Source organism: Mchenga conophoros, linkage group LG23 (assembly GCF_057382185.1).
Source record: "Mchenga conophoros isolate Kocher_MC1m ecotype Shallow Benthic linkage group LG23, M_conophoros_male_GT1.1, whole genome shotgun sequence".
NCBI lineage: Eukaryota > Metazoa > Chordata > Actinopteri > Cichliformes > Cichlidae > Mchenga > Mchenga conophoros.
The window spans coordinates 3558977-3584432 of record NC_140547.1 but is presented as its reverse complement, the minus strand read 5'-3'; the positions used below and the strand labels follow the sequence as shown (position 1 = coordinate 3584432).

General features: G+C 39.5%; 2 protein-coding genes across 4 annotated transcripts; one reads left to right on the top strand and one right to left on the bottom strand.

Moving 5' to 3' along the window:
• The first annotated feature begins 602 nt into the window (after positions 1–602).
• On the top strand, positions 603–10985 carry scyl3 (SCY1-like, kinase-like 3). The gene is made up of 14 exons (XM_085264430.1): positions 603–834; positions 962–1205; positions 1664–1849; positions 2048–2161; positions 3465–3521; positions 3602–3704; positions 3794–3905; positions 3992–4069; positions 4197–4336; positions 4478–4668; positions 5185–5356; positions 6901–7050; positions 7143–7945; positions 10399–10985. Exons 2-14 carry the CDS (start codon positions 1041–1043, stop codon positions 10456–10458), a joined length of 2331 nt encoding a protein of 776 aa, XP_085120556.1. The 5' UTR covers positions 603–834; positions 962–1040; the 3' UTR covers positions 10459–10985.
• Positions 10986–11055: 70 nt separating this feature from the next.
• firrm (fignl1 interacting regulator of recombination and mitosis) lies at positions 11056–25380 on the bottom strand. 3 transcript variants are annotated; one of them, XM_085264427.1, is made up of 25 exons: positions 25213–25380; positions 24737–24847; positions 24497–24536; positions 24328–24416; positions 24036–24140; positions 23754–23894; positions 21952–22114; positions 21748–21832; positions 21493–21631; positions 19717–19806; positions 19545–19609; positions 19293–19441; positions 18736–18865; positions 18080–18266; positions 15074–15156; positions 14874–14925; positions 14310–14399; positions 13638–13823; positions 13048–13167; positions 12872–12967; positions 12671–12784; positions 12309–12413; positions 12130–12210; positions 11904–12050; positions 11056–11413 (listed from the first exon to the last, which is right to left on the bottom strand). In XM_085264427.1, exons 2-25 carry the CDS (start codon positions 24830–24832, stop codon positions 11198–11200), a joined length of 2769 nt encoding a protein of 922 aa, XP_085120553.1. In that variant the 5' UTR covers positions 24833–24847; positions 25213–25380; the 3' UTR covers positions 11056–11197. The 3 variants fall into 3 exon arrangements, with proteins under 3 accessions (XP_085120553.1, XP_085120555.1, XP_085120554.1); XM_085264429.1 differs by having other exon boundaries at positions 24328–24365; XM_085264428.1 differs by lacking the exon at positions 25213–25380 and adding an exon at positions 24928–25200.
• Positions 25381–25456: the final 76 nt, after the last annotated feature.

Below are 25456 nucleotides of genomic sequence, written 5' to 3'. Positions count from 1 at the left end.
AAACTATGCTTTGACAGCTTTTTAGTCAAAGTAAACTTTATTGTCATCTCCGCTATGTCCAGTGACGAAGCTCCGGTTACATCAGTGCAAAAAACCTAACAAATATATATATAACTAAGGAATAAGAAAATAAATATACACTTAAGACTTAAGGTGATTTTAACTTTTATACCTATGTGTTACCCTAACATTATGGACAGCACACCCGCTTTTGCTGAGAATGAAACAGTGTGCTTTTCAGAGTTTGTATAACAGGTAAAGGAAAGAAAGACACACATGGACTGCTCTCTCTAAAAAGGACATAAAGTATGATTTAAGTAACTCAAATGAATAGTGACAGTTTCTATTTTCACTTCACTCACCATATGGCGCTCAACTCTCCGCTGATTACTTGCGTTATCTCGCACCACTTTAGTCGCAACCATTAGCTTACGGGGAGGGGTGTTCGTTCTTTTGTATCAATGTATCAACAACAAATAAACCTATTAACGAATTATTTTATGATGAAGGGATTTGAAACCTGTATCTTTTGAAAATAAAGTTGAAAAACATTAAGTTATTCAACCAAGTGAGTAATTACAAGTAAGTACCAACCCCTCCTCTGTGGTTTCGTCTTTTACCGGAAAGGTCCTTGTTTACAGCGCAGCTCTTGCTCCACGTTAGCATCGGTGATTTGACAAGAAGGAAACGGGATTTATTTATTTTTTTACTTTTAAAGCAGTTCGCAAAACTCGTTGAATTAATCTGTGGTACACTTCGACTGGCATGGTTGTTTGGAGGCGGAAAAGCTACCGACAAGGGCAGCAATGACAAGCTTGCTAACGTAGTGCTAAGGTTAGCCTGCTAGGCAACTGACGCTAGCTAACTTGTCACTAAGTGGTGCATCCAGTTTACTGAAACAAGTACCGGTATGTCAACTTAACTCTATAACAAGTACTCGTGTCTGTTTCTTTACTGACAGGCACTCGCACTGCCACGTATCACGCCTGGCTTGCTTAGTTTATGACCTGAGTGGCTGCTCATAAAGAACGACCGCGGTCATGGGTGCGGAGAGCAGCGCGGTGCGGAGCTGCACCCTGGAGGAGCCGCTCCTGACTCTGCCCACCGGACCCACCATGTACTCGGCGGTGCTCCAGGATGGAAAGCCCGCTTCTGTGTTTGTTCACAAACGTGGCAATGAAGACAAAGTCAACAAAGCTGCCAAGGTGTGTAATTTCCAGATGTCGCTGCTCGCCTTTGCCGTCGCTCATGTGCATTATGCGTGGAAGTGTGCAGCCAGCACGCTGCCATGATCATGTTGGACACAAAGTACCGCTGCAGCGTTGAGACATTTTTACCAAACTTCTCCAGTCGGTTTTCTGTCTTTTCTAAAACTCTGTAGAAAAAAAGTTCTTTAAAAAAGCGAATTATTGCATCACGTGTGATTGTGTGTGAAGTTGAGCTGTACACACAAGTGTGTAATGTGGATGTAACATTTTAATTAAGAAAAAAAATTAACATGGTTTTGCGTAGTGGAAGAGCCCCCTCCAACTTCAGTATTCTCTGTTGTGACTAGAATTAAATAAGTGAAAGTATGAGTTTTGTGTCTTAACTGACGGGTAATTTAAAATACTAATTATTTGCAATTCTTACACCTGCTTAATCATCCACACATTTCACCCAGCACCTGAAGACACTGCGACACCCACGTCTACTGCGCTTCCTGTCCTGCTCAGTGCAGAATGGTGGCATCCACCTGGTGACAGAGCCTGTGCAGCCCCTGCAGCTACTGTTAGACAGTCTCTCCCCAGAGGAAATTTGTGCAGGCATCTATGACCTCCTGCAGGCACTTGTTTTTCTGCATGAGAGGGTGAGTGTTTCTACAGTCTCTGCATGATTATATCAAAGCATGTGGGAAAAACAAGGTAGATGAAGATGGAGATGGTGATTGACCCTTGGATGTTGTTCTGTTTGCATTAAACATGCATGCATGCATATTCATGCATGCATTAAACATGCATGCATGCATATTCATGCAAGTTCCAAACTTGTCTTGCTCTTCCACCAGGGTAAGTCGAGCCACAACAACGTCTGTATTTCATCTGTATTTGTCAGTGATGATGGTCATTGGAAACTGGGAGGGATGGAGACTGTCTGCAAGTTCTCTGAAGCAACTCCTGAGGTAAGAAGTGCATTAAAGCCATGTGGGCAGTCATGTGAAAAAGAAAGTTTGAGAAGAATTCTTTACTGTCCTGTGGAAAAACTAAGTAAATATCATGATTCAGTAGCTTGTAGCTTTCTCAGTCTTTTACATCATAGTGAAAGAATATTGACCCACTCTTTGTACAACTCTTTTTACAACATTGTTTCAGTTCATTGAGGTTTGCAGGCATTGGCTTAGGAGATGATGTCAAATTTCAATTGATTTAAGGTCTAGACTTTGTTTTTGTTTGTTTGTTTGTTTGTTTGACAACTACTTGAAGTTTTAGCTGTTGGATAGAGTTGGTCTTTGGTACACAGAAAAGCTCATGGTTGACACAATGACAGCAAAGTGCCATGGTCATGTGGTTGCAGAGCAAGCCAAAATCATCATCCCTCCACCACTGTGCTTAAAAGTTGGTTTGAGGTGTTTGTGCTGATGAGCTGTTTTTAATTTTTGCTTGATGCGATTCTGTGCATTATAGCTAACCATTTCCACTTTGATATCATGTAGCCAAAGCACATACCGTAAATCCCGGACTACAGAGCGCACCTGATTAAAAGCCGCATGCTCTAATTTTAGAAAGAACATAAATTTTGTACTTCTACAGGCCGCACTGGATTTTAAGCCATATGCGTTTCACTTCTAATATGAGATATTTACACAGAAATATTACACGTGAGGATTAATCCGTAAGGTAACATAAACATGGTAACATACAAAAATACATACTGCAAATGCTTTCTTTCCTTGAACAGCGCCTGTAACGTGGCTACCTTTAAGTATTAAGTACGTTGCTCATGGTTTTTTTACGGAACAGTGCACAAACAACATTACGTCTCTTAACAACCGGTAAAAATATATACAGTATATATATTACTTATCAATTTTATTGGTCTACTGTTACCAGGCAAAATGTTTTTGGCTGAATGAAAAACAATATGCATTAGCCGCACGTCAGTATAAGCCACAGTGTTCACAGTGTGGGGGAAAAAGTAGCGACTTATGACCCGAAAACTACGGTAATACTGGTTAAGCTGTTTTCTAATTGTACTGTCATAACATGCTAACTGATATTTGAGAAAACATTTTGTATGACTGTAATACCACAATTCAGTCCGTGTGTGTTCACTCAACTCAAAGATTTATCCAAACATTGAGCTATTTTTCTTGCAATGTATATACAGTTCAGCAGTTTTAATGCACTTTTTTTTAGACTGTTTGAAGACTCACTCTGTAAAATATCAGGTTTATGTTAAATGTTGGCTATTCCTAAACTCCTTAGTTCCTCACAAGCATCCAGAATGCAAGAGAGGCCAGCTATCTTCCTCCAGAAGAGCAGGTAAGCAGGTTAAAGTTAATGATTGACAAGAAGCACTTCCCACTGTGTTGACAGGTTTTCAAGAAACGTTTTCTTGACAGGTGGAGGGTTTTAAAATCCTTCCTGATAAACATGCTCACTCTCGGGACTGTTACTCTTTTGGGATGATGGTGGAGTCTCTTATTCCCCTCCTTAATGGCTATGGTAAGGAGAGGTGACCTTGAATATCACATTTCATTTTTTCAGGTTTAACCTGCATGTACATTATCATATGCTTGCACTGTTGTTTTCAGTGTCACAGGAGCTTGCTGCCAGCCTGACAAAAACACTGCAGGCAGGCCTGCTGAACTCTGACCCCATGTCGCGGCCGCCACTCAGTTCCTTGCTCACCAATGACTTTTTCAGGTTTGTGTGGTCAGGTTTGATTTGTAGTTATCATTAAATACTCAGAATGATTTTTTTTTAAGCAAACATTCTTTTTCTGTGAACAGGAATGACTTTCTGGAAGTGATGAATTTTCTGAACAGTCTCACCCTAAAGACAGAAGAAGAGAAGAATGAATTCTTTAAGTAAGAAATAATGTAGTGATCTTGTTACATGTTATATGTGGACTTTTTTCACAGATAGAATTTTCTTTAACTTGTATTATGGTGTATATATTCTCCTTACGTAGTGTTTTGGTTTTATGTTTTTTAGGTTTCTTCTAGACCGAGTCCAGAACCTCCCTGAAGAGTTGATAGCTACACGCCTTGCTCCCAAACTCCTTAACTCTCTCGTTTTTGCAGAACCCATGGCTGTAAAAAGCTTCCTGCCTCATCTTTTAAGGCCAAAGAAAGGTGAGATTGCATTTGAACAAAAATTGGCTTCTGATAACCAGATCTTCTAATCCCATTTTCTGAGAGAAAGCCAGAACTTAGTATTTGCCTGACAGGCACAAATGTTTTATGAAACTTTCTTTATTTCACCTTTGTGGACAGATAACAGTGGTGGTGGTAGCAGTGAAGATTGCCTGCTGTCTATGTCCCTTTACCGTAAGCATGTGATTCCTCAGCTTCTTGAACTCTACAAGGTCAATGAGGAACATGTCCGAATTGTGCTGCTGACCCACATCCACCTTTACGCTGAGTTTTTCTCCCACGATGAACTCAAAAACCAGATCCTACCTCAGGTGGGGTGTTACTTTAGAAGCAAACTTTTTTGTTGTTGTTCTTGTTGTCAAAAAAACGAAGACAGTTGAAGCTGAAATGTTCAGTATTTTGGAAAATGTTTAAACCAATAAACAAATTTTTTTTTCTTTAGTCTTACCAGACGGGGAGATTAGGTTAGGCTTAAACAGGGTGAAACAGGCAACCCCAGAAATTGTAACCAATTTAATAATGATAATAATAATAATAATAATAATAATGTATACTTTAATGATCCCCGTGGGGAAATTCCTCTCTGCATTTAACCCATTCACTCAGTGCAGTGGACAGCCATTGGGCGCCCGGGGAGCAGTGTGTAGGGACAGTACCTTGCTCAGGGGTACCTCAGGGTAGCTGTTCAGGGGAATCGAACCCCCGACCTTCCAATCACAGAGCCACCACTTTTATCACACCAATTTTATCTAATGTCTAAAGCTTGAGAACAAAATTCAAATGAAACTATCTCTTAAGTATATTATCTTGTCTATTACTCTCTTTAGGTTTTGTTAGGAATGAGAGACACCAATGATTCTCTGGTTGCCATGACGCTGCAGAGTCTTGCGGTGTTGGTGCCCTTGCTCGGGGCTCAGGTGGTTGTTGGTGGAGAGAGAACCAAGGTCTTTAAATGCACTACACCTAACTTTACCAAGTCTACAGAAGTGACCCCTGAAAGTAAGCAACACTGTCTATAAATGTCAATGAAAGCACCTCTATCTAAATAATAACTAAACAGTGCAAGACAGCACAAGTCTTGTATTGCGATAACTAATTTATTAAAATTTTATGTCTAATTTTTTTGGATAAAGACACTTTTTGTAGTTATGCCTCTGCAAACCACTGCAGTGGATTTTAAATCAAACAGTCGGCTGCAGATTTTCAGCTTTTCCAAAAGTATTGCATAAACTGTTTAGTAATTACTGGAATATTAAATGTCGACAATTTTCAGAGGCTCAAAAGTAACTGGACAAACTAAAACTGCAGTAATTTTAAATATAAGAGTTTGTTTTTGTAACTGGACAAAAATCCTTTTGCAGTCAATTACTGCATGAAGTCTAGAATCCACGAACATCATCAGATGCTGTGTTTCCTCCCGTGAGATGCTCTGCTAGGTTTTATTGGAGCAGCCTGCGGTGCCTGGTTGTTTGTGGGTCTCCCTGCAATCAGTTTTGTTTTCAGTCTTCATGCTGTGTTCCGTTGGGATTAGACTGACTTGGCCACTTAATGTTATCTTTGCCTTGAGATAATCTTGCGTTGTTTCAGCATCATGCTTTGAGCCATTATCCATTTGCACTGTGAGGTATCTCTATTTTCAGATGTGTGAGTGATGACGTAGCCACTTAACACGTTTTTGCTATTTCACAGATAGGTTTGTTTTGGTTTTCAGCCTAATGATGGCTTCCTTTACTTTTATCAGTATTTATTTGGATCTCATATTGAGAATTTCAAAGGGAAAAACTACAAAATGCAACACTTGAGATTATCTCCTATCTCTTATCTGCTTAATTTGTCACAAAATAATGAGAAAACAGGCCTCACTTGGCCATGAAATTGGTTGTTAGTCAATTGTCCTGTTACTTTTGAACCTCTGAAAGTGGGGGATCGTTTAAAAACAGATGCAATTTGTAAACAGCTAATTTAATACTTTAGTTAAACCCCTTGAATTAAAGGTGAAAACCTTCAGCACTTCAGTTGCATGAAAAAAGACTGCAGTGGTGTATAGAAGCAAAATTATTTAAAATGTGACTGTCCAAAACCTTCTGGACCTAACTGTATATAGAGTATATTTACATTATTGATACCGTATATCAAATAAACTGAGGCTTTTGTTGTTGTTGTTTTTTGAGAATTTAGCTATACCATATAAAAGGGGTGCACAGAACCTGATTGTGCATTAAAGGTCTGGCATCATACAGAGCTTACTAAATAAAAACCTTAAATAAAATGCTTTATTTTACAAGTAATCTTTAAAAATCAACCAGGAACCATTACAAGAACATTTTATATGCTGGAAGCATTCCTGCAGCAGTGTGTAGTAGTAAATGGGTCCTAGCGTGCCGTGAGCATTATTGTCTCGTCCAAAGAAGATTACTAGTTTAGTCAGACTACCAGTTCAAACTAGAAAATCTGGATTTGGAAATTGAAATGTCACTCTAGTAATCCTTTAAGAACTACAGTCAAGTGAGCTACTCTCATCTTACTTTACTTTTATTCTTTAGCCTCACCTGTCCATATAGTTGGAAGTTTCCACCCTCAGATGGCCCAACCCTCCAAAGTGCTGAATTTATTCCCTAGACCATCAGGGACTGAAGGCTTAGTCCTCGGTCACACGGGTAGCAAGACACCAAGGGTTATCAAGCCAGTATCGGGTAAGAAACTCCCTTCATAATATTAATTCAAATGAATTTGTTCATTTATTTAAGGTCCATTGCATATTATTTTTATTTTTTGTATATTCCAGATGTTAGTAGAAAGATGTCTCTGCCTTTGAATGGCTTTCATCAGGACAGTGAGATGGACCAACTTTCTTCTAGCCCAGAGCAGACTGACAGACTAGAAGGCACTGTGGAAGACTGGCCTGACTGGAGTGACCCTGATAGTGAGAATAGAGATGGGCATTCGGTCCAGATCCACATACAGGCCTCAAAGGGCGTAGATCCAGTTAGCAGCCTGGCAATCACACATCAGAACACAGATGAGGAGCCGTGGGATGACTTTGAGGACACTGAACCTACCTCGGATCTCTCCCCCACAGCTCCTTTATCAGACTCAGTCATCCCTGCACCACCCAAAGGGGGCGCTGCTTCCCCATCTTCGAAACATGGTCCTGAACCACTGAGACTGGGTTCCTCTAAACCCCTTAAGTTGAGCTCAACACTGCGGCAGTCAACAAAGACAGAGGCCACTTCCTTATGGGACAATAGCTGGGCTCAAGAGAAAAGGAACTCTCAGAAATCACATAACCGCTTAAACCCCCAGTCCAAACCTACAGTGCCACAAAAAAGTAGTTCAGTAGGTCTGGGGGAGGAGTTTACTATAAGGGTGAAGACAAAGGTACAGCAAGACCCAGAGCTGGATTTGTTTGCAGACATGGTGCCGGACATCAAGTTGTCATCTCCAGCAGTGCTGTCACTACAAGAGACTGGCAAGCGTGAAGCAGAACTGTCCACAGCATCTTCTGATAACACTAAACCTCTGCAGGTCGATTCATCCATCGATACTTTAACATTCACTGCCAAGTTTGCAGCAGTTGACCTGACTGAGGTGAGTGTCTGGTGAAAGGATGTTTTATATACTTTAATATATTGGTTCTCAATCACAGCTGCCTAGCTGCCTGGGATTACCCTGATTTCTGAAATCTTGATTATGTTATACTTAATGCTGGTAAAATAAGTATTGAACATGTCACCAGTTTCCTAAGTAAATATATTTCTAAAGGTGCTGTTAAGATGAAATTCTCACCAGATGTCAATGACAACCCGTCCAGTCCACACACGCAAAGAAATCAAACCATAGATCTCCGTAAAATAATGAGACAGGGAAAAAGTATTGCTGATATGAAGAAAAGAAGGCACACAACAGGGTGCTCCCCACACGATTTCAGACAGCGGACTGAAAATAATAAGTATATGCAAATGTGTTAATGTCTGTTTAAACACTTTCCCGTGGTTATTTCCATGCTGGCTTGAAATAAAATATCTCCCTCTGCTTTTACTGCAGAAGCTTCAATTTGTACATGCGTGTACATTTCACGTTTTGGAGAGCAAAGCGTGAAATGGCCAGTGTGTCTATTACATGCTTTGCCCTGATATCGGATTGCGGGAACAATTGTTTATAAGAAAACAAGTATTGTACTCGACCACCGTGGACTGTATGCACACTCACCACGCCATAATCTCATTTCTGAAGAAAAAGCATGTTGAAGCAAATTTAAAGTTTGCTGAACAATATTTAGACAAGCCTGGGAAATAATAGGAGAATATATTCTGGCCATGTTTGGAAGACAAAAGGTGTTGCATATCATGTCAAAAGTGAAGTTTGGAGATGGGAGCGTCATGGTGTGGGGCTGTTTTTTAGCATACAGCATGGGCAGGTTTGTGTAACTGAAGGAAGTATGAATGGGAAGATGCACTGAGATAAAAACCTGCTGCCATCTGCCAGGATGATGAAGATGAAATGAATGTGTCCAGCAAGACAATGATCCCAAAGACAGTCAAGGAAACTCAACTGGTTTCAGAGAAAGAAAATAAAGCTGCTAGAATGTCCCAGCCAGTCACCTGATGTGAATCCCCTTGAAAATCCATGGAAATGATGCTGTTTTTGTGCTTTCTATTCCCTTGCCATCTGTTATGTCATATGTAGCACCAGGGTCTCGGAGGAATGTTGCCTCGTTTCACTCTGTACTGTACGACTGTCCATGGTTAAAATGACAATAAAAGCGACTAAGAACTAAAGCTCAGAGTTCATAGAAGGGGCCTAAAGAACCTGGAAGAATGTTTGTGTGGAAGAATGGACCAAAATCACGTGCGAAGTATTCAATACATTTAAGCAAGCCTGTTCAATACTTCAATACTTCCCTGTCATTTCTCAGTATGGATTGGATGAGTTGTTATCGATAACTGGTGAGAATTTCATGTCAGTAGCACCTTCAGAAATATATTTAGTTAGAAAATTGGCGACGTATTCAACACTTATTTTACCCGCTGTATGTGAAGCACCATCTGTGTACAATCAGTTATAAGGTATGACTCTGTTTCTTCATTTTACTGTTTTTGGAGGCCTTGTTGGTTTGTAGAACTTTTAGATATGCAGACTGTAACAAGCCTGAAAACACAGGCTCGTTAGGCTTGGGGTGGCTGTGGCTCAGGTGGTAGAGCAGATCAGCTACTGCCTGGAAGGGTTGGTGGTTCAATCCTTCCCCAGTCTGCATGCCAAGTATCCTTGGGCAAGATAATAACCCCGAGTTGCTCTCCGATGCATCCATCGGAGTGTGAATGTGTGCGAATGCTTAGATTGCACTTAAAGAAGGAAGTGCTTGTCTGAGTGGGGGTGAATGAGGCATGTTGTATGAGTACTCTGGGAGAGTAGAAAAGCGCTGTATAAGAATCCATCCATTTACAACTAGATGTTTTGTTTTTTACACTAACAAATTTTACTTTGAATTATCTAGTGACGGTAGGTTCCAACATGACTTGAAATTCTTTTGACAGTTACACTTCTGTGTATAACTTTGGAAATTACTGCAACCTGTAACCATTTAACACAGCTGCCATGATTTTGAAGAACCTACGAGCCAGAAGACACAGAAGAGATACAAATGCATGTCTAACTTTAAAAATACTGACGGCCACAAGTGTTACCTCTCAGCTTGCCAGTTGATGCACATACAGTATAAAATTCAAAATCCAAAATGATTTTCAGAAAAACTGACCTCTGACCTTGAATTTAAGATCACTGAGATTACCTTTTTTCAAGATTTTTAGTAGATGCACCTACTGTATGAATTTGAAAATCCTGTCACCTCATTGTCACATTCACAAACATGGGTGCCCATGCCACCTGCCCACTGTGGGGACAGTAGCCCATTAGCCTTTAACAGCTGAGGGGTAAAAAGTGACCGTCAATGACAATCAATGAGAATTAAGAATTTCCCACTATTGTAAATATTTTTCCCAGTGGATGATTGCACCTTTTCCTTTACTTCTTTTCTCTCAAAGACTGAACCAGATGGCTGGGGAGATGAAGATGACCTGAACTGGGAGGATAACGCCTGGTGATTACGTTTGATCCATTACTTCCATCTGCAGTAAAAGACTTGACCACTGGAAAACTGAAACCCATGCACCACTTCTGGAGTGCCAACAGACCAGTAAACTGGAAGTAGTTTCTCATTTAACATGATGCAGTAGGGATGGTAATGCCAGGGATGGGCTAAGGCTTTTTATGTTATGTTGATTTTGTCATTTTTAATTATGAGAACTTGCTTTTAAACTGGAACGATCAGCTCTTCATCAGATGGTGCTAGACTTGGACAAAATAAGCCATTTATAATTTGCCAATCAGAGGTGAATGTAATCCTGTTTCATCTGCTCTGCTTTTTTTTTTTTTTTTTTTTTTATGGGTTATTTTCACTAGTGGCATAAAGAAACGTTTCAGAGATACTGGGTCTTCCCAAAAAGAGTCAGTTTGATTAACTGAAGGCTTGCACTTTGAATGAATGTGAAATCAGAATTGCATAATTTATTAGTAGCTTTTGGGTTGATGGTGAAATAAAGTAAAACTTACTGTATCAAATGTGTTTACTGTTTTGTTTTACAGTACAGCGACCCACCCAGGAAAGACGATCGATGCTATATCTAAAAGAAATGAAATGCTTCAAGTTTCAGAAACGGGTTTAATAAAAAAAAAAAAGAACAAAGATTAACATTTTTTTTTAAAAAGAGAGAGAAACCATTTTCAATAGCAGCAAAAGTTGTGGGTTTTCCATACAGAAAGAAAACACCCTGAGATGAAAAACTATCTCGAGCTGCTGGGTCTGACTGTAGTGATGTGGGTTAGGAGAGTCTGGAGCTCCTGTAGTCTGGAGTCCAGCCACTGTGGAGGTGGTGCACTACTGTTAGTTTTACCATCAGTGAGAGCCTGAAGGGCTTTTAAAGCACTCTCAGCTGTCTGGATATAGCGGCTGTATTCCTGCTCTGCGCTGTTCTCCTGTCGAGCTCTCTTAGGGCATGGCTGAGAGGGATGAATAGTTAAAGAAAAAGATAAAGGTCTTGTTAATTAAACTGTTATTTATATAACATGATTCATGGTCTATAGTACTTCATAGGACACAGTTTGAACCTGGAGAGCAAAATCTTGTGATAAAAATATCAAAAACACAAATCTTACCCACTACCATATTTATGAATATCTGACAAAGCTGACTTCCAATCAAACAGTCACATTGAAGTTGGATGCGTTCACTCAAATCTTTTACTGCTAAACAAAGTATTTGGTTTTTTATGCTTAGCAAAATAAAAGTGATTCTGATCATCTCTGACATCTAATAAAATATGAGAATCCAGGCTGCTTTTGTGCAATGTGCACTGTCTCCTTATGCTCTGGTAGCTTTAAATTAATATAAGCCGGCTACTACTAATATGAAACGTGTATGTGAGACAAGACTGTGCATGAACATGCATATTCAGAAACACTGAATACATTTCAAGTTGATTAAACTAACCTCTGAGTCTGGAACAACTTCAGAAGGTGGTTTGCTGAAAGGCTTTTCTTTGCTACACTCCAGCTTCTCATTGTGTTGCTTGATGTGTTGTGTCTCATGTTTGAGCCTCTCCAGCCGTAACTCATTGCCTTCCTGCGCATTCACCGTCTGCAGCAAAAGAAATGACGACTTCACCATGCTTCGTTTTTATATACATGTTCATGAACAAATAATAGATTTCCCTTACCTTGCTAAGATAATTAACCACTTTGGTTTTGGTTTCTTCGACACTCAAACTCTGAGAGATTACTTCTTCGTGGTTTGTATTCTTTGACGTCAGAAGGATATATCAAGGTTACGTTTAAGCTTCAACAGTGTATGAATTTAATGTAATATGAAAATTATGTTAGACTTATAAATTAATACCTCTGCAAATTGAGAAAAGGCCTCCAGGGTGTGCTGGTGCAACAGCCAAGACTCGTCAGCCAAAAGGACTCCAAACAGGCCACTCAGCCTCGGAAGAATTTGACTCTGGAACCAAAACGGGTCATAACTGAGAAAATGCTTAATTTGTTTCTATTATTTTTATTTTAAGAAAATAAAAATGGTTATTATCATTTGCTTCTTATCACGAACTTTCCTTTATACAACAAAATGTGTGTATCTATCTATCTTGCAGGCTCACAGCTTTAGGAGCAACTATAAGCAACAACAGTAGGCTAAAGAAGACAATAGAAAGACAAGTAAACCAAAATTAAAATCATCATTTGTAAAAAGTCTTTTATCACCTGGCTGTCAGGAGGGACAAAAATCTTCCCCAGAGAGCAGAGAAACTCCAAAGCAGCCAGCAGTAACCAATCTGCACACTTCTGAGAAACCACAGCATCCAGACACACCAGAGCCTGGGATAACACACACACACAGAGACGCACACATCAATAAATTTATTCTGCCCTCTTTAAATGTTAACGTGAAGGCCAACAACACACCTGACAAATCACGTGAGGTTCAATGTGCTTCACTAAAATGGCCGACAGTGACAAGAGAAGCTGCAGCGTCCACTGGAGCACAGGGTGGGTCTGCAACTACAGCATGGCAGGTTACAGTTTACTGGTCTTGCATCTTCTCATTTACTCCACCTGTTTGTGCATGTACTGTTTGCTACCTGGTCTGGACTCATTCGTAACCAGAGCTGTGTGACCATCCTCACAGAAGACAACACACACGGCTCTTCGGGAGAGGACTGGCCTCGAACCACCGATAGGAGAGACATCAGCACTGCATTCTGGTAACAGGAGGAACTTTGTAAATTCACACAAGATTATGTTTTCATGGACTGATCAGTAATAAAAACAACCATTAACCATTCTGTGTTAATCTCAGCTGCGTAACTATTACTCACTGGAAGCTCTGAGTTCATAGGCCAACAATGGAAAGGTCACTAACAGTCTATTGCAGGAAAAAGGTTATCACAGTCCAAACATCATTTATTGCTGATATTTATAGTCAAGCTGCCATCGTCACGGCACAAGTACAAACGAGGCTGCAGCCTTAATGTTTGTACATCAAATAACTCTGTCTTTGTTGCATGCAAGGCTATAATAATAAGGATGAATGAGTGCAAGTTTATTTTTGACTTTTGTTCTGTCCTTTGCACAAACAATAAAAGGCCTTCACTTGATAAAACCATGCTAAAAAGATTCAGCGATGGGGTGCAAGACTCCCATTACATCCCACTGCTAAGGTTGTCCTTACCACTTTGTCGACTTGTCCCAGTTTGTATCCTCCATTCTGCCAGTCAGCCAGCACTTTTTGAGTTAAACCAGTGATTTCTGTCACTACTTGCCGGCAGATGTCCTGAGAAAGAGCTCTGAGGAGAACATGGTGCCAAACTCGAAGGTTTTCCATCTCAGAGGGTGGAAAATGTGACACCAGTTCCATCTGTGAAAATAAATACATAAGATTATGGGAGAAGACATTATTTATTAAGATTATTTTTTTATTCATTGAAGTTGTTTCTATTGATTTCTTAAGCATCATCTAAACCCAGAAAATGGCACTCTACTCCAAATTATATGGATGGTACAAGGATTCACTTGTACACAGGGACTACATCTTAATTCGACTGAATGTGGGACTTCAATTACAAACTCATATGTGAGAATGTTGCTCATCACTCCGGTAACGCATCAGTGCTGCTCTGCTGTCCAGCATTTTACATGTTTGTCTTTGCCTCTAATTGGCCCCAATAAGAAAAAACACCAGCTTTTCAACCATTTTAATGTTTAAATATGAATCCATGTATTTCATTATTTGTAAATTAAGCAAAAGCCTTTGTGTGATTTACTTTAATACAGTGTGGGCTGACTCTCTAGCATAATTCATATTTCCCTGAAATCTTTCCCCACTGCTCCTGGGGATTCTAACCTGATGGTTCGGCGTCATTAGAAAAACCATGCGTTTTAGCAGCGTGCCCAGATGTGATGACTGGTAACAATCGGTGGCACATGCTTTCACCTGAAAGAGAAGAAGGGGAGCAGCAGGGAGGGGTGATGAACAGCTGAGTGAAAGCACCAAAACAAACAGGTAAGAGAAAGGTTAGCCTGTGACGTCCAGCTTAATCTGACAATCTGCTTGTTTAAACTGAGACATTATTTTTTGAGGAGTGATGCATGAGACAAAGACTGAGAGGGGCTGTCGGGCCATAGTTAAAGTATTTGAGACTCTCCAAACTAATGAAGGCAAGATTCAGATGTAGGATTACACTCCTAATCTTGTGTGTTCTTTTCCTTTACCGCAACTGCATTTAGATCTGTGCACTACTGAAAGTGACACATGAATTATTATGATTGAATTAATTAATAATTGTTATTATTATCAGCTCCAATCTATTTCATTAGTTTCAAAATGTTGTGAAGTACTGTCTGCTGTGACGTCTCACTTTCAAATCAATATGTTTGTGCGTTGTGCATTTTGCCGGTCTCTACATACCAGTTGAGCAATAAGGAGGACATGATGTAGGCAAAGCTCTGCTGTCCCATACCTGTCAGCACAGATTTAAAAGACCAAAAAAAAAAGCATTTGATTCAATTAATAAACAAAATCTTCACAAGCAATATCTGAAATTAGTCTAAAGGTCCCTCATAGCAAAACAAAAAAACCCAAAAAGTAACATTACTCTTCATTCTCACCGTGCTGTAAAGCACCAAACATCTGTTGCCAACACAGCTGTTTGAGTATCAGCCTGAAGTACAGCGTCAACCAAGCAACATTCCTGAGAAGAGGAAATAAAGAAGAGGGGAAGTCAGATAAACCGGAGAAGGGTGGGAAAATTGAAAAAAAAACAAAAACAAAAAACACGCATAATACTGAGCTATCACAGAAACACGAAAGAATAACAAGCTTTTAATCAAGGGAAATCCTGCAGTGACACACTGCTAATGGTCACCACGAGATTACACACAACCTAATAATGTATTTTCAGTCTTTAACAGTGATTACCGTATTTCCCGGACTACAAAGCGCACCCGAATATTAGCCGCACAAGCTAAAATCAGGGGAAAATCCTGTTTTGTACATACATTAGCAGCACCTGACTAAAGGCCGCAGGTGTTTCAATGTTGACTTATCATATGTAAGAGAATATGCACAAAGGGAATTGTCAGGAAAGAGATGGCTGTTTGGAGACACACCCCTTTTATTAATATTTTGAAAAACAAGTTACGGGTACATATTTGCATAACTTTTTAGGTATATGTACAAGTAGTGGTAATTACAAGTAGGAAACATGTACTGTGCTTCATAAATGAGTAACAAATGTAGTACATAACAATAACCTACAGCACACCAGAAAAATAGATTCAGACTACCTTTTAGGCTCAGGTGCAGCGACACGGCTTTAACAAGAAGAAAAGTCAGTCATTCACCACCATCTTCCTGCCCACTAAAACCACCAAAGTCCTCTTCTCCAGTGTCGGATACAAACAGGCTCAGGGTGGCTTCGTCATCCACTCTCAGCTCCTTTCCTTCGTTGTCACTTTCAAAACCAAAGAAATCCTCGTTGTCAGTGTCAGAGTCGAACACCCTCAGAAGGGCCGTGGCGGTGTCCTCCTCTCCATCATGCAGCAGTCCAGCCCTTCGAAATCCGTTGGTGATCATTGATGTTTTCACACTTTTCCACGCTGTCAGAATCCACCGGTGGAGTTGAGCATAACTTGCTTTTCGCATTGTTTTTCGCGCTACTTGTACGGCACTATGTTGTCTGGCGGATGGACACGTGACCAACACACCACTCTTGAACCCCTGTGTGTCTGATCACATGCCCTTCCGCCAGGCAACGTAGTACCGTACAACAGCGGAACAAACAAAACAAATCGTCTTACGATATGACAAAAATCATGGATAATCCATAGAAAAGCCGCACCTGACTAAAAGCCGCAGGGTTCAAAGCTTGTGGAAAAAGTAGCGGCTTATAGCACGACAATTACGGTAATATAAAGAGCTTATGATCACATATGTTTTAGAATAAAAATTAGTTTAAATACGAATCCTTTTATTTGGCAATTTATTCTATTTTACTTTATTTTTTATGTATACTGTAAAAGTAGATCTATTGCTGTATATTATTGTTAGTATGTTTAAATATAAATACTTGGCACAATCACCCATTTAGAAATTGTTGTGTATGGTCTGGGGTCAGGTTAGGTTCAAGTGAGGCTTTGTCCTGATTGGATACTTTCTGAAATCTTTCTTCTTGACCAAGCTAATAACGTCCTTGTTGTTTGCGAGTACTGCACCCACAGTTCAAGTAAGTTCTGTTTGTATTAAACATGTTGATATTTTGACAGAAGCAGCTTGTATAAACCGTGGTGCAGGAGGTTGGGAAGCGCATCTGTAACCGGAAGGTCGCCGGTTCGATCCCCGGGCTCTCTGTCCTGGTCGTTGTGTCCTTGGGCAAGACACTTTACCCTACTGGTGTTGGCCAGAGGGGCCGATGGCATGATATGGCAGCCCCAGGGCAGCTGTGGCTACAACTGTAGCTTGCCTCCACCAGTGTGTGAATGTGAGAGTGAATGAATAATGGAATTGTAAAGCGCTTTGGGTACCTTGAAAAGCGCTATATAAATCCAATCCATTATTATTATTATTATAAATAACATATTTCACTCCTTGGCAGAGGCTGGGTTTGATTTATTCCCAGGACTACCGGAAGGAGATTAAAATGATACAATCATGGTATCATCTGTCAATTCTAAGGTTCTATATATCAGTGCATAGCAAACATAATTTTGGTCCTTAGAATGTCTTATTACCTGTGGTTTGTTTTGTTCACACACACACACACACACACACACACACACACACACACACACACACACACACACACACACACGCGAACCAAAATGCATCACTACAAACCACATGAGAATGTCCCCACCGCTCATTGGCCAGATGTATCTGGGGCGGGAGCAACAAAAGTAAATACAGGAAGACGGTGCTGTGCTGTGGACTACTGGAGAACACAGAATTTACATTCAATTAACTCTTCAAACCTCAGTCGGCACGTTACATTTTAAAGTTCACAGAAATACAGTTACAAAAGAGCTGAACAAGTATGTACTAAGCAAGTTTGTTTAATATTGAGAAAGTGTCTCTCTTAAAAGAACATTGCAGTATGGCTTCGGTTTGGAAAACGGCACCTGAACAAATCATAAGACTTCTGAAAAACTGTGCATTGGACAGACAAGCCAAACCAAATGGAGATGTTTGATCATAATGGAAAGCACCACATTTTGTAAAAACCAAACACAGCATCACAGCACTCTCACTTCACACCAGCTGTCAGGCACAAGTGAAGGAGTGATGAGTTGGGTTTGCTTTGCCAGACTGCACGGCTGTGGTGTAATGTCACGTGCTGTTCATCTCAGGTATTTCATTTTTAAACCTGTTAAGTACTAGCTTTTAATTATTATTATTATTATTACTTCCTGATATGTCACACCATATTAACAAATAATGTAATTTATTTTCCCATGACTGTATGCTACCTTGTGGTCTTCACATTTACAGTCTACAACAAATGAAACATTACATCAGATTAACAGTTTTAAAGTGTCCCTTATGCATTAAGTGGAACAGTATAAGAGCCATTCTGCTAGTATTGCTTAAAACAGTGTGTGTTGTTGTGTTGACCTCACCAGTACACGGAAGTATTCAGGTGGAAGCCAAGCCACACTGGCACAGAGGTGCACACAGATGTGTTGATGCAGAGTGACTTGGACTTGTGCCTGACCCTTCAACATCACCCCAGGCAACAGCACTGGGACCTTACGCTCAGTATAGCAACGCCGGAAACTAGTAAAGATGGCCTGGAAGAGAGGAAGCCTAGGGACAAAGATGACACACTGAAGGACATAAAAACACTACACAACAAAAGAAGCTATTTTCTACTTTAAATTCAGCACACATAAATGTGACCTTTTCCAAGGCTGCTAACTAATACTGTTTGTTCCTAACAGCTTAAAAGAGATTGCTCCATGTGGGATGTAATTATTATAACATTACTGCATATTAAAAATAAATTGATAGTAAAACCGTAAAGGCTAAATTGATATTCATAATTATTCAGCTACACTGGAGTTGCATTTAATTGCACTGTGAAAACGTGAAAAGTACAATTAACTTTGTGAACCAAACAAGACAATAATAGATCAATATTAATAACTCATAAAACCAGTAAATTTTACTAATAAGTCCTTCAATAAAACAAGTGTTTTAAAGTTTTTACTGTTCATTAAATCATCTAAAACCATTATTACCATTAAAACCATTATTACCATATTAAAACCATTACCTGATATTTTCTTCTGAAAACTGATTCCCTGCATGCCAAAGCTGCAGCACCTCCTCAGGTTGGCCGGCCAGCTGTCCCATGACGCTCACCAGCAACAGACAGTGCGGAAGCTCATGTTCAGGACTTAAACCTGCAGACAGTATTTTGTACAATCTCTAACAGTCAGCATCTACAAACATTATAGCGACATCACAACAAAATACAAATGTAACAAAGGTCAGCTTTCAGTTAAAGTTTTGAAAGCAACCGTGGTGACATTGGGCCCTCACGCCACCCTCATGAAGTCTGTTTCTGCGCACCTCTGTTAATTTCATTAACATCAAATCAGCTGAAACTGATTCAACAATTCACTTCTTAACTGACCATATCAATATCACAGAAATGTAAGTGACCTGATGGTATAACGTGATTAAAAAGTGTTCCTACGACCTTTTTTGAGCAGCATACTATGTGTCATATGCCAGTGGAATGTCATTAGTGCACAAACTGTAATTGTTGAGTTTAAAAGGTCACTACTGTATCATGAAAATGTCCAAGAAGATAAACCTTTCACTTACGCAGGTCTTGCTGGAGGACAGCTTCAGCAAAAGGTCTTAAAGGCAACAGCTGAAGCAGGAAGGCATCCATGGGAACAAGAGCTGCTGCATTTAGCTCCTGAGACAAAGCTATGGGCAGTTCTGGAGTGCACAAGCTGGGAGGGAATTTACTGAAAGACACCAGCCACATTGTTATAATCAGTATTAAACATAAACTAAAAACTGTGACTTGTATCCATTTATTTTTTTAAATGACATGTAAACAACCGATACCTCGTGATCTGGAGGTAGAGCTGGTAGAAGCAGCTACAAGATTTTGTTAGAAAAAATTTGAACTCCTGTTAAAAGGATAAAAAGAAGAAATGTGTTTTAGAGATAAGATACAAGACAGCCCAACGTTTTTATGCTGTAAAAAACACCTGAAATAAATCATAATTTTAACTACCTTTATGTAATGAATCAAAGTGTTAGCAAAAAATCTGCACATCTTTGCACTTTTTTGGAACAGCTTGTATTCTGGACTTTGCGTGGCCTCCTATAAAAAGAGAACAGCATCAATACAAAAGGTCCCCGGGGTGACCCTACACTTTTATAAAGAAGCCGAAGTCCTTCTTTAAGTACAAAGGGTTACAGCACAGGAAACACTCAGCATTTGCTCTGTCATTGCTGTGACCCCAGTTGGCATCAAGTCACTAAAGACACAAATATGCTGAGCTGCAATCTTTGCATATAATACAAACTGACATTATTTTAGAGGTAAACAGAGAAAGAGAAAGAGAGAGAGAATTGCAATTAGAGCTGGGCGATATGAGATTTTTTCATATCACGATATGTTTTTTTCATTTCAGGCGATAACGATATCTATCACGATATAAGCCAAATAACTATATTTGTAAGATTTAAATGTGCCGTTGCTCACAAGTAAAATGTGAAATAATCAGCAGCTTGTTTTTATTTAAATATTTATTTCCCATAATAAGTTCAACAGGGTAGATGTACTTAAGGAACATGAGACTTTTTCAGATAAATAAAGGCAAATATTGCAAACTACACAAAAGGCAGCCGCTAAAGCGTTTAAGTTTCAAAATAGAACAAACAAAACAGACTAAATTGTCAATTCCACTTAGAAACAAAATATTAATTCTAAAAATAAATCTTAGTTTGTTTTACAGAAGAACAGACAAAACTGACTAACTTTTGTCAATATCAAATAAACTGAGAACTAAAAGGAAATTCTCAATCTCTCCTTGTTGTATAGCTGAGCTTTTCAAACAGTTTTAACAGTTACTTTAGTCTGACAAAAGCCGAATGACGAATTAGCGCTTCCAGTCAGAGACTGAGGCTACGTCCACACGTACACGGGTATTTTTGAAAACGGAGATTTTCCGTTTTCGTTTTAAAAAATAATCCCGTCCACACATAAAGGTAGAAATGAAGGAAAACGCTGCTATGAACATGCCAAAGCAGCAGGTGGCGCTAGATTCCTAACCGTGCCGAAATGCTGGCCAATCAGAAGTCTAGAAGCCTCGGTGGGAAAAAGTAAACAAAGCTGGGGCATAGAAGCAGAACCGAGTCATATGTGTGGAGGGACAGTAACTGTGTGTATATGTAAGCATTTAAACACTGCAGAGTAGAATTAACAGTAACAGTATTGTAGAAATTCATTTCACCGAAACAATAACGTGGCGCACAGTGTGACGCATGCACCAGTTTATTGTATTTCCAGACTTGCTTTCGGCACAATTTACAGTGCACGCTACTCTGTTTTTTGTCAGACTTGAAATAGCCGAAATACCTTCACACTACGGAACTTCTATGGCTCTTCCGTTTGACAATCTCTCCGGCATTGGAACCATCATCTGTTTTCTCTTCGGTCACGCTCGGTTGATTTTTCTAGTCGGCACACTCATTTCCTCCATTACGCGCTGGCTGCTTCCCAAACAAACACACGTGCGGCTTGGCACTTGTGCTGTACGTAACAAGTCACGCGACGTGACGCTGTGGCTGTGATTGGTTCGGCTCTGCGCTACTTAATTTGGATTGGCTGACCTTTTTTTTTTTTTTTTTTTTTTTTTTTTTTTTGAGGACAAGAGCGGCGAGGTCTATCGCGATAGCTTAATTTCTCTATCGAGTAAAAGTTATATCGCGATACATATCGTTATCGTTCTATCGCCCAGCTCTAATTGCAATATACATATGTTTATAATTAGAGGTTTTCTACCTGTAGGCCAGCATGTTTAATCTGTTCAGCCAGCTCCACACAGTTGTGGAAGGATGTCAGCAGGTTGTCAACAAGGCTGTTGCTGATTTCACTGTGATGTAGATGCTCCTCAACCAATGACTGGTACTTCAGACTCGTTCTGAACAAAATAACAGCCCGTTCAAATAGTTATAACAACCAATAAACTCGCCCAACTCTTAAAACTAAAAATTCATTGAGTTAACTGTAAAGTTTAATGACACTGATTGCACTAACTTGATGAGGAACTTCCACGTGTTTGCATGCAATGCTACATCCAGGTTGGAGATAACAGAGCAGATATCCAGCAGACTATGAATCACTGACGAAGATGAAAAATATGTCAAATGAACTGAAGATTGCATTAAGATTCAAGAGCACAGAAAGTGAGAAAATATGAAACACATAGTGATGTTTACCTGCACAGACAACTGAACACACCTGTAACAATATCGGAGACGTCCTCATCTGAGGCGCTGTTGTCAAGGCAGATCTTATCCAGCAGCTCTAAAAGACCCTTTTGAAGCGAATAAGCCTCCTTGAATAATCCCTGGAGCAAGTCAGCCACAAGGGACAGACGGCCACAGTAGACCACCTCACTGTCCTGTGGACAACAGACAGAATATGCTTGATCAATTCTGTTTTCTTCAGATAAAGCTCTTTAGGGGTATAAATCAATTTAAAATTAACTGTAACTCCTTTTATGTTCTTTTGCATTGCTAAGTAGGGCTGGGTATCGTCACTGATTTCCAAAATCGATTCAATTCCGATTCACAAGGTCCCGAATCGATTCGATCGACGATTCGATTCAAATTGGGGAAATTTTGCCTCAGACAGTCAGAAATATTATAATTCTGATCACTTATCAGTACACATCGATATTTTTATATCTATAAAAAGGAAGCTGACACTTGTGAGACTTTATCAAAGGTGTGAGCATCACAGCAGATTCCTTAGTGTCAAAGTAACTGAGGATAAAACACAGAAAAACATGAAGGCGGTTTTCCTGGTCTGGGTTTTTATAGCAGATGACCTTAAAAATATTGTGCAGTCAAAAATGAAGTGAAGCAGAGCAAAGTTACAGAGGCTTGATTAGAGACACAGCTAAGCATTTTGCAATTTTGCATAATTTTAAAAAGTTTACATTTGTTCAGTATTGAACAGCAGAAATGAGGCTTTCTTGTCGGAAGTAAGTAAAAAAAAAACAACAAAAAACAGCGGCAGACACCATAGACTGGTGGGTAATAAGTAAGCGAATAATGTGAAAAACAGAGATTTTTAGATGGGAAACTGTTCCTGAGAGAGCGAAAGAGACAGAGCTCTACATGAAGTGTGATTTTATCGTGGTGGAAGCAAAGCAGCAAAAGTAAGAGGAAATTTGTGACGATGTTTATGTGAAGCGTAGTTTGGATCGTCTTTGGCTGCTGGTTCAGTCAATATTATTTGAAGAACCTGCAGCTTCAGAATCGAGCGCAAAAAAGACGTAAACACAAAGAGCCCACCGACGCTTCAAAATCAGTGAGCTGTCGGCTTTCAGCCCCGACGGCGTGTCCGTGTAAGTGCCGTCGGGTGAGAAAAGCGACATCTCACAAATTCGGATGCGTTGGGTCCGCGTTTTGTGTTTACGTCTTTGTGCAGAATCCGTGTACCTGCTCTCATTTACTGTTTAAGCTGTTTGGTGGTTGTAGAAATTTTGTGAGGTTTAACCTGAGATTCTGGCGTTTCGGGCAAAATAAATTTATATTTAAAAATCAATTCAGGATTTTAATGAATCGATATCACGTTATCCAAGCCAGAATCAATTTTAATAGATAAATCGATCATCAAAACCCACCCCTATTGCTAAGTGGTTATATTTCTTGCTGCAGTATGATGGGATGCTTTTCAAATCTGTTTTCAGTCAATTTCTTGCACTGATGACACATTTGGTGTAAACAAGATGAGGAAAAACTTAAGAATGTTCTTTAGAATTATTTTCAACCACTTAAATTTGACAGCTTTTGTGTTTGAAACAAATATTAAAAATCCTAATTGCACTTCTCAGATTAGCGTCAGCATTTAGCTGTGTATAACTGTAATATAAACATTTCTGTAATTAACCACTTAGTACATTCTCAGCAGCCACTAAAACATAGTCAGCTTGGTTATTAATATTAATGTTATAAAACTAAAACACATGCAGTGACTTCACAGAACACCTGATTTATAAAGATAACAGCTACCAGCAAACTAAATATTCTGACCTTGCAGTGCTGAAATGTTTCTTTCAGAATTTTTAGGATACAAGCTGGTAGCGAGCGGATAGAATCCAGGTCAGGGGCTTCCTCCAATGAGCCAACATGACGCACACAAGTGGATAGCGCATCAATTATCTGCATCATTGCCTGAAAAAGAGAACAGACTCTTGTCACAATATAATCCAGGGTTTAATTTGGAAGAAAATTTAGAGCAATGCACATTATATGGCATGTAAAAAGTTGTATGGGTTCCACTGTACCATTTTCAAATGCAGTGTGTTGCAATACCTGCAGTATATTCCTCAGTAAGGCACAAAGTTCAGTGTTTTGACTTGAAAGTCCACCGACTTGGTCCATGATTTCTTTCATCATGCTGTCAAACATCGTCACAGCCTGAAAACATTTGAGATTTATTTTTTTTCAAAAAGATTAAAAAAATTAATTTTTAAGGAAAAAATATGGAAATAAAGCAGTTATTCAAAAGAAAATAGTTACTTGTATCAACAATCTGATAATAAAAGAGCACTTTTTTAACAAATGCCATAGATGGTATTCACATATTATGCAATTATCAGGATACCTTTGGTAAGATCTTGGAGAAGCATTCATCCTCCAAGTCTGGCAAACCAATATGAGGGAGGAACATGTCTGTAATTATCTTCAATATACCTGTAATGGTGTCATATTATACTTAAACAGCAAGTCATACCAAAGTTTGTAATTATTAAGTGTGTAATTAGGAAACTCACGTATGTGATCATCCCAGCTGTCAGACTGACAATGCAAAGAGTGAACACAGTTAAGGGGAAAAAATGCATTACAGGGTGATTTCCAATATAATGCCGACCTACCTATTTTATCATTTCAGCTACAGGATTAATGTTATTTTTGGTTATTTTTCCAGTGTTGTAATGGAGACAGGTGACACTATGAACCATAAGCTTACAACGTTGAAACTTGGATGAAACAACAAACATTAGAGAGGATATAGTGAGCTTTGGCAGGACAGACTTGAGTTCCTGGCGACAGGTTTCCTGACTCCACTGCACCACCTCGTCCAAGAGAGAAGTGTTGGTCTGGGACATGATGAAAGACGTGCACTGCGGTCCAGGGAACAGATTTTTTTACATCCAAGTTATCACTGACTCAGTCACTGAAAATGACTCCCAAGCCCTCTTACCAATTAGCTATTCAAGGAAATTCCTTTTATATCCATTCTGATCAGTTACAAATAGACAACTTTCCCTACTTCAGTTACTCTGCTTTGCCTAATTGTATTATAAATATCTTAAATGTCATGCAGACAGGCTTGCCTGCAAAGACAACGTTACCAGTACTTTTGTACAACAAGCTAGCGTTATAAATTCACTGAGTGCAAAGCGTCAGCTAGCTTGTCTGTTTACTGACATGTTTTGCTAACGGAAACAGGTAATGTTTTCGATGGTTAATACGTATGGCATCCTACCGCAGATACAAGTCCAGCTTCTCTTTAAGAGGTTAAAAATTCACACCAGCGTTCCTAGAAGTCTTGAATTGTTGTCATTTTACGTTTTTAACGACTGAAACGACCAAGCGGATCGGTAACTCAATCTGCGTGACACTAAAGATAGCGCGCGCCGTAGTTTGAGTCGGACGTGACGTTACGACCCACGTGACTCGTCTACCCTCATTGTCATTTGTTAAAATCTTAGCTTTCAATGAGTTCAACC

Bases quoted from the DNA above. Each gene is read 5' to 3' on its own strand.
- firrm (XM_085264427.1), bottom strand. From the start codon at position 24,832: ATGTCCCAGACCAACACTTCTCTCTTGGACGAGGTGGTGCAGTGGAGT. The intron at 24,417-24,496 runs GTGAGTTTCCTA...ACACCATTACAG, and splicing joins CAGCTGGGATGATCACATAC to GTATATTGAAGATAATTACA. The intron at 19,610-19,716 runs GTAGTTAAAATT...TCCTTTTAACAG, and splicing joins CTTTGATTCATTACATAAAG to GAGTTCAAATTTTTTCTAAC.
- scyl3 (XM_085264430.1), top strand. From the start codon at position 1,041: ATGGGTGCGGAGAGCAGCGCGGTGCGGAGCTGCACCCTGGAGGAGCCG. The intron at 4,337-4,477 runs GTGAGATTGCAT...CTTTGTGGACAG, and splicing joins TCTTTTAAGGCCAAAGAAAG to ATAACAGTGGTGGTGGTAGC. The intron at 4,669-5,184 runs GTGGGGTGTTAC...TACTCTCTTTAG, and splicing joins AAAACCAGATCCTACCTCAG to GTTTTGTTAGGAATGAGAGA.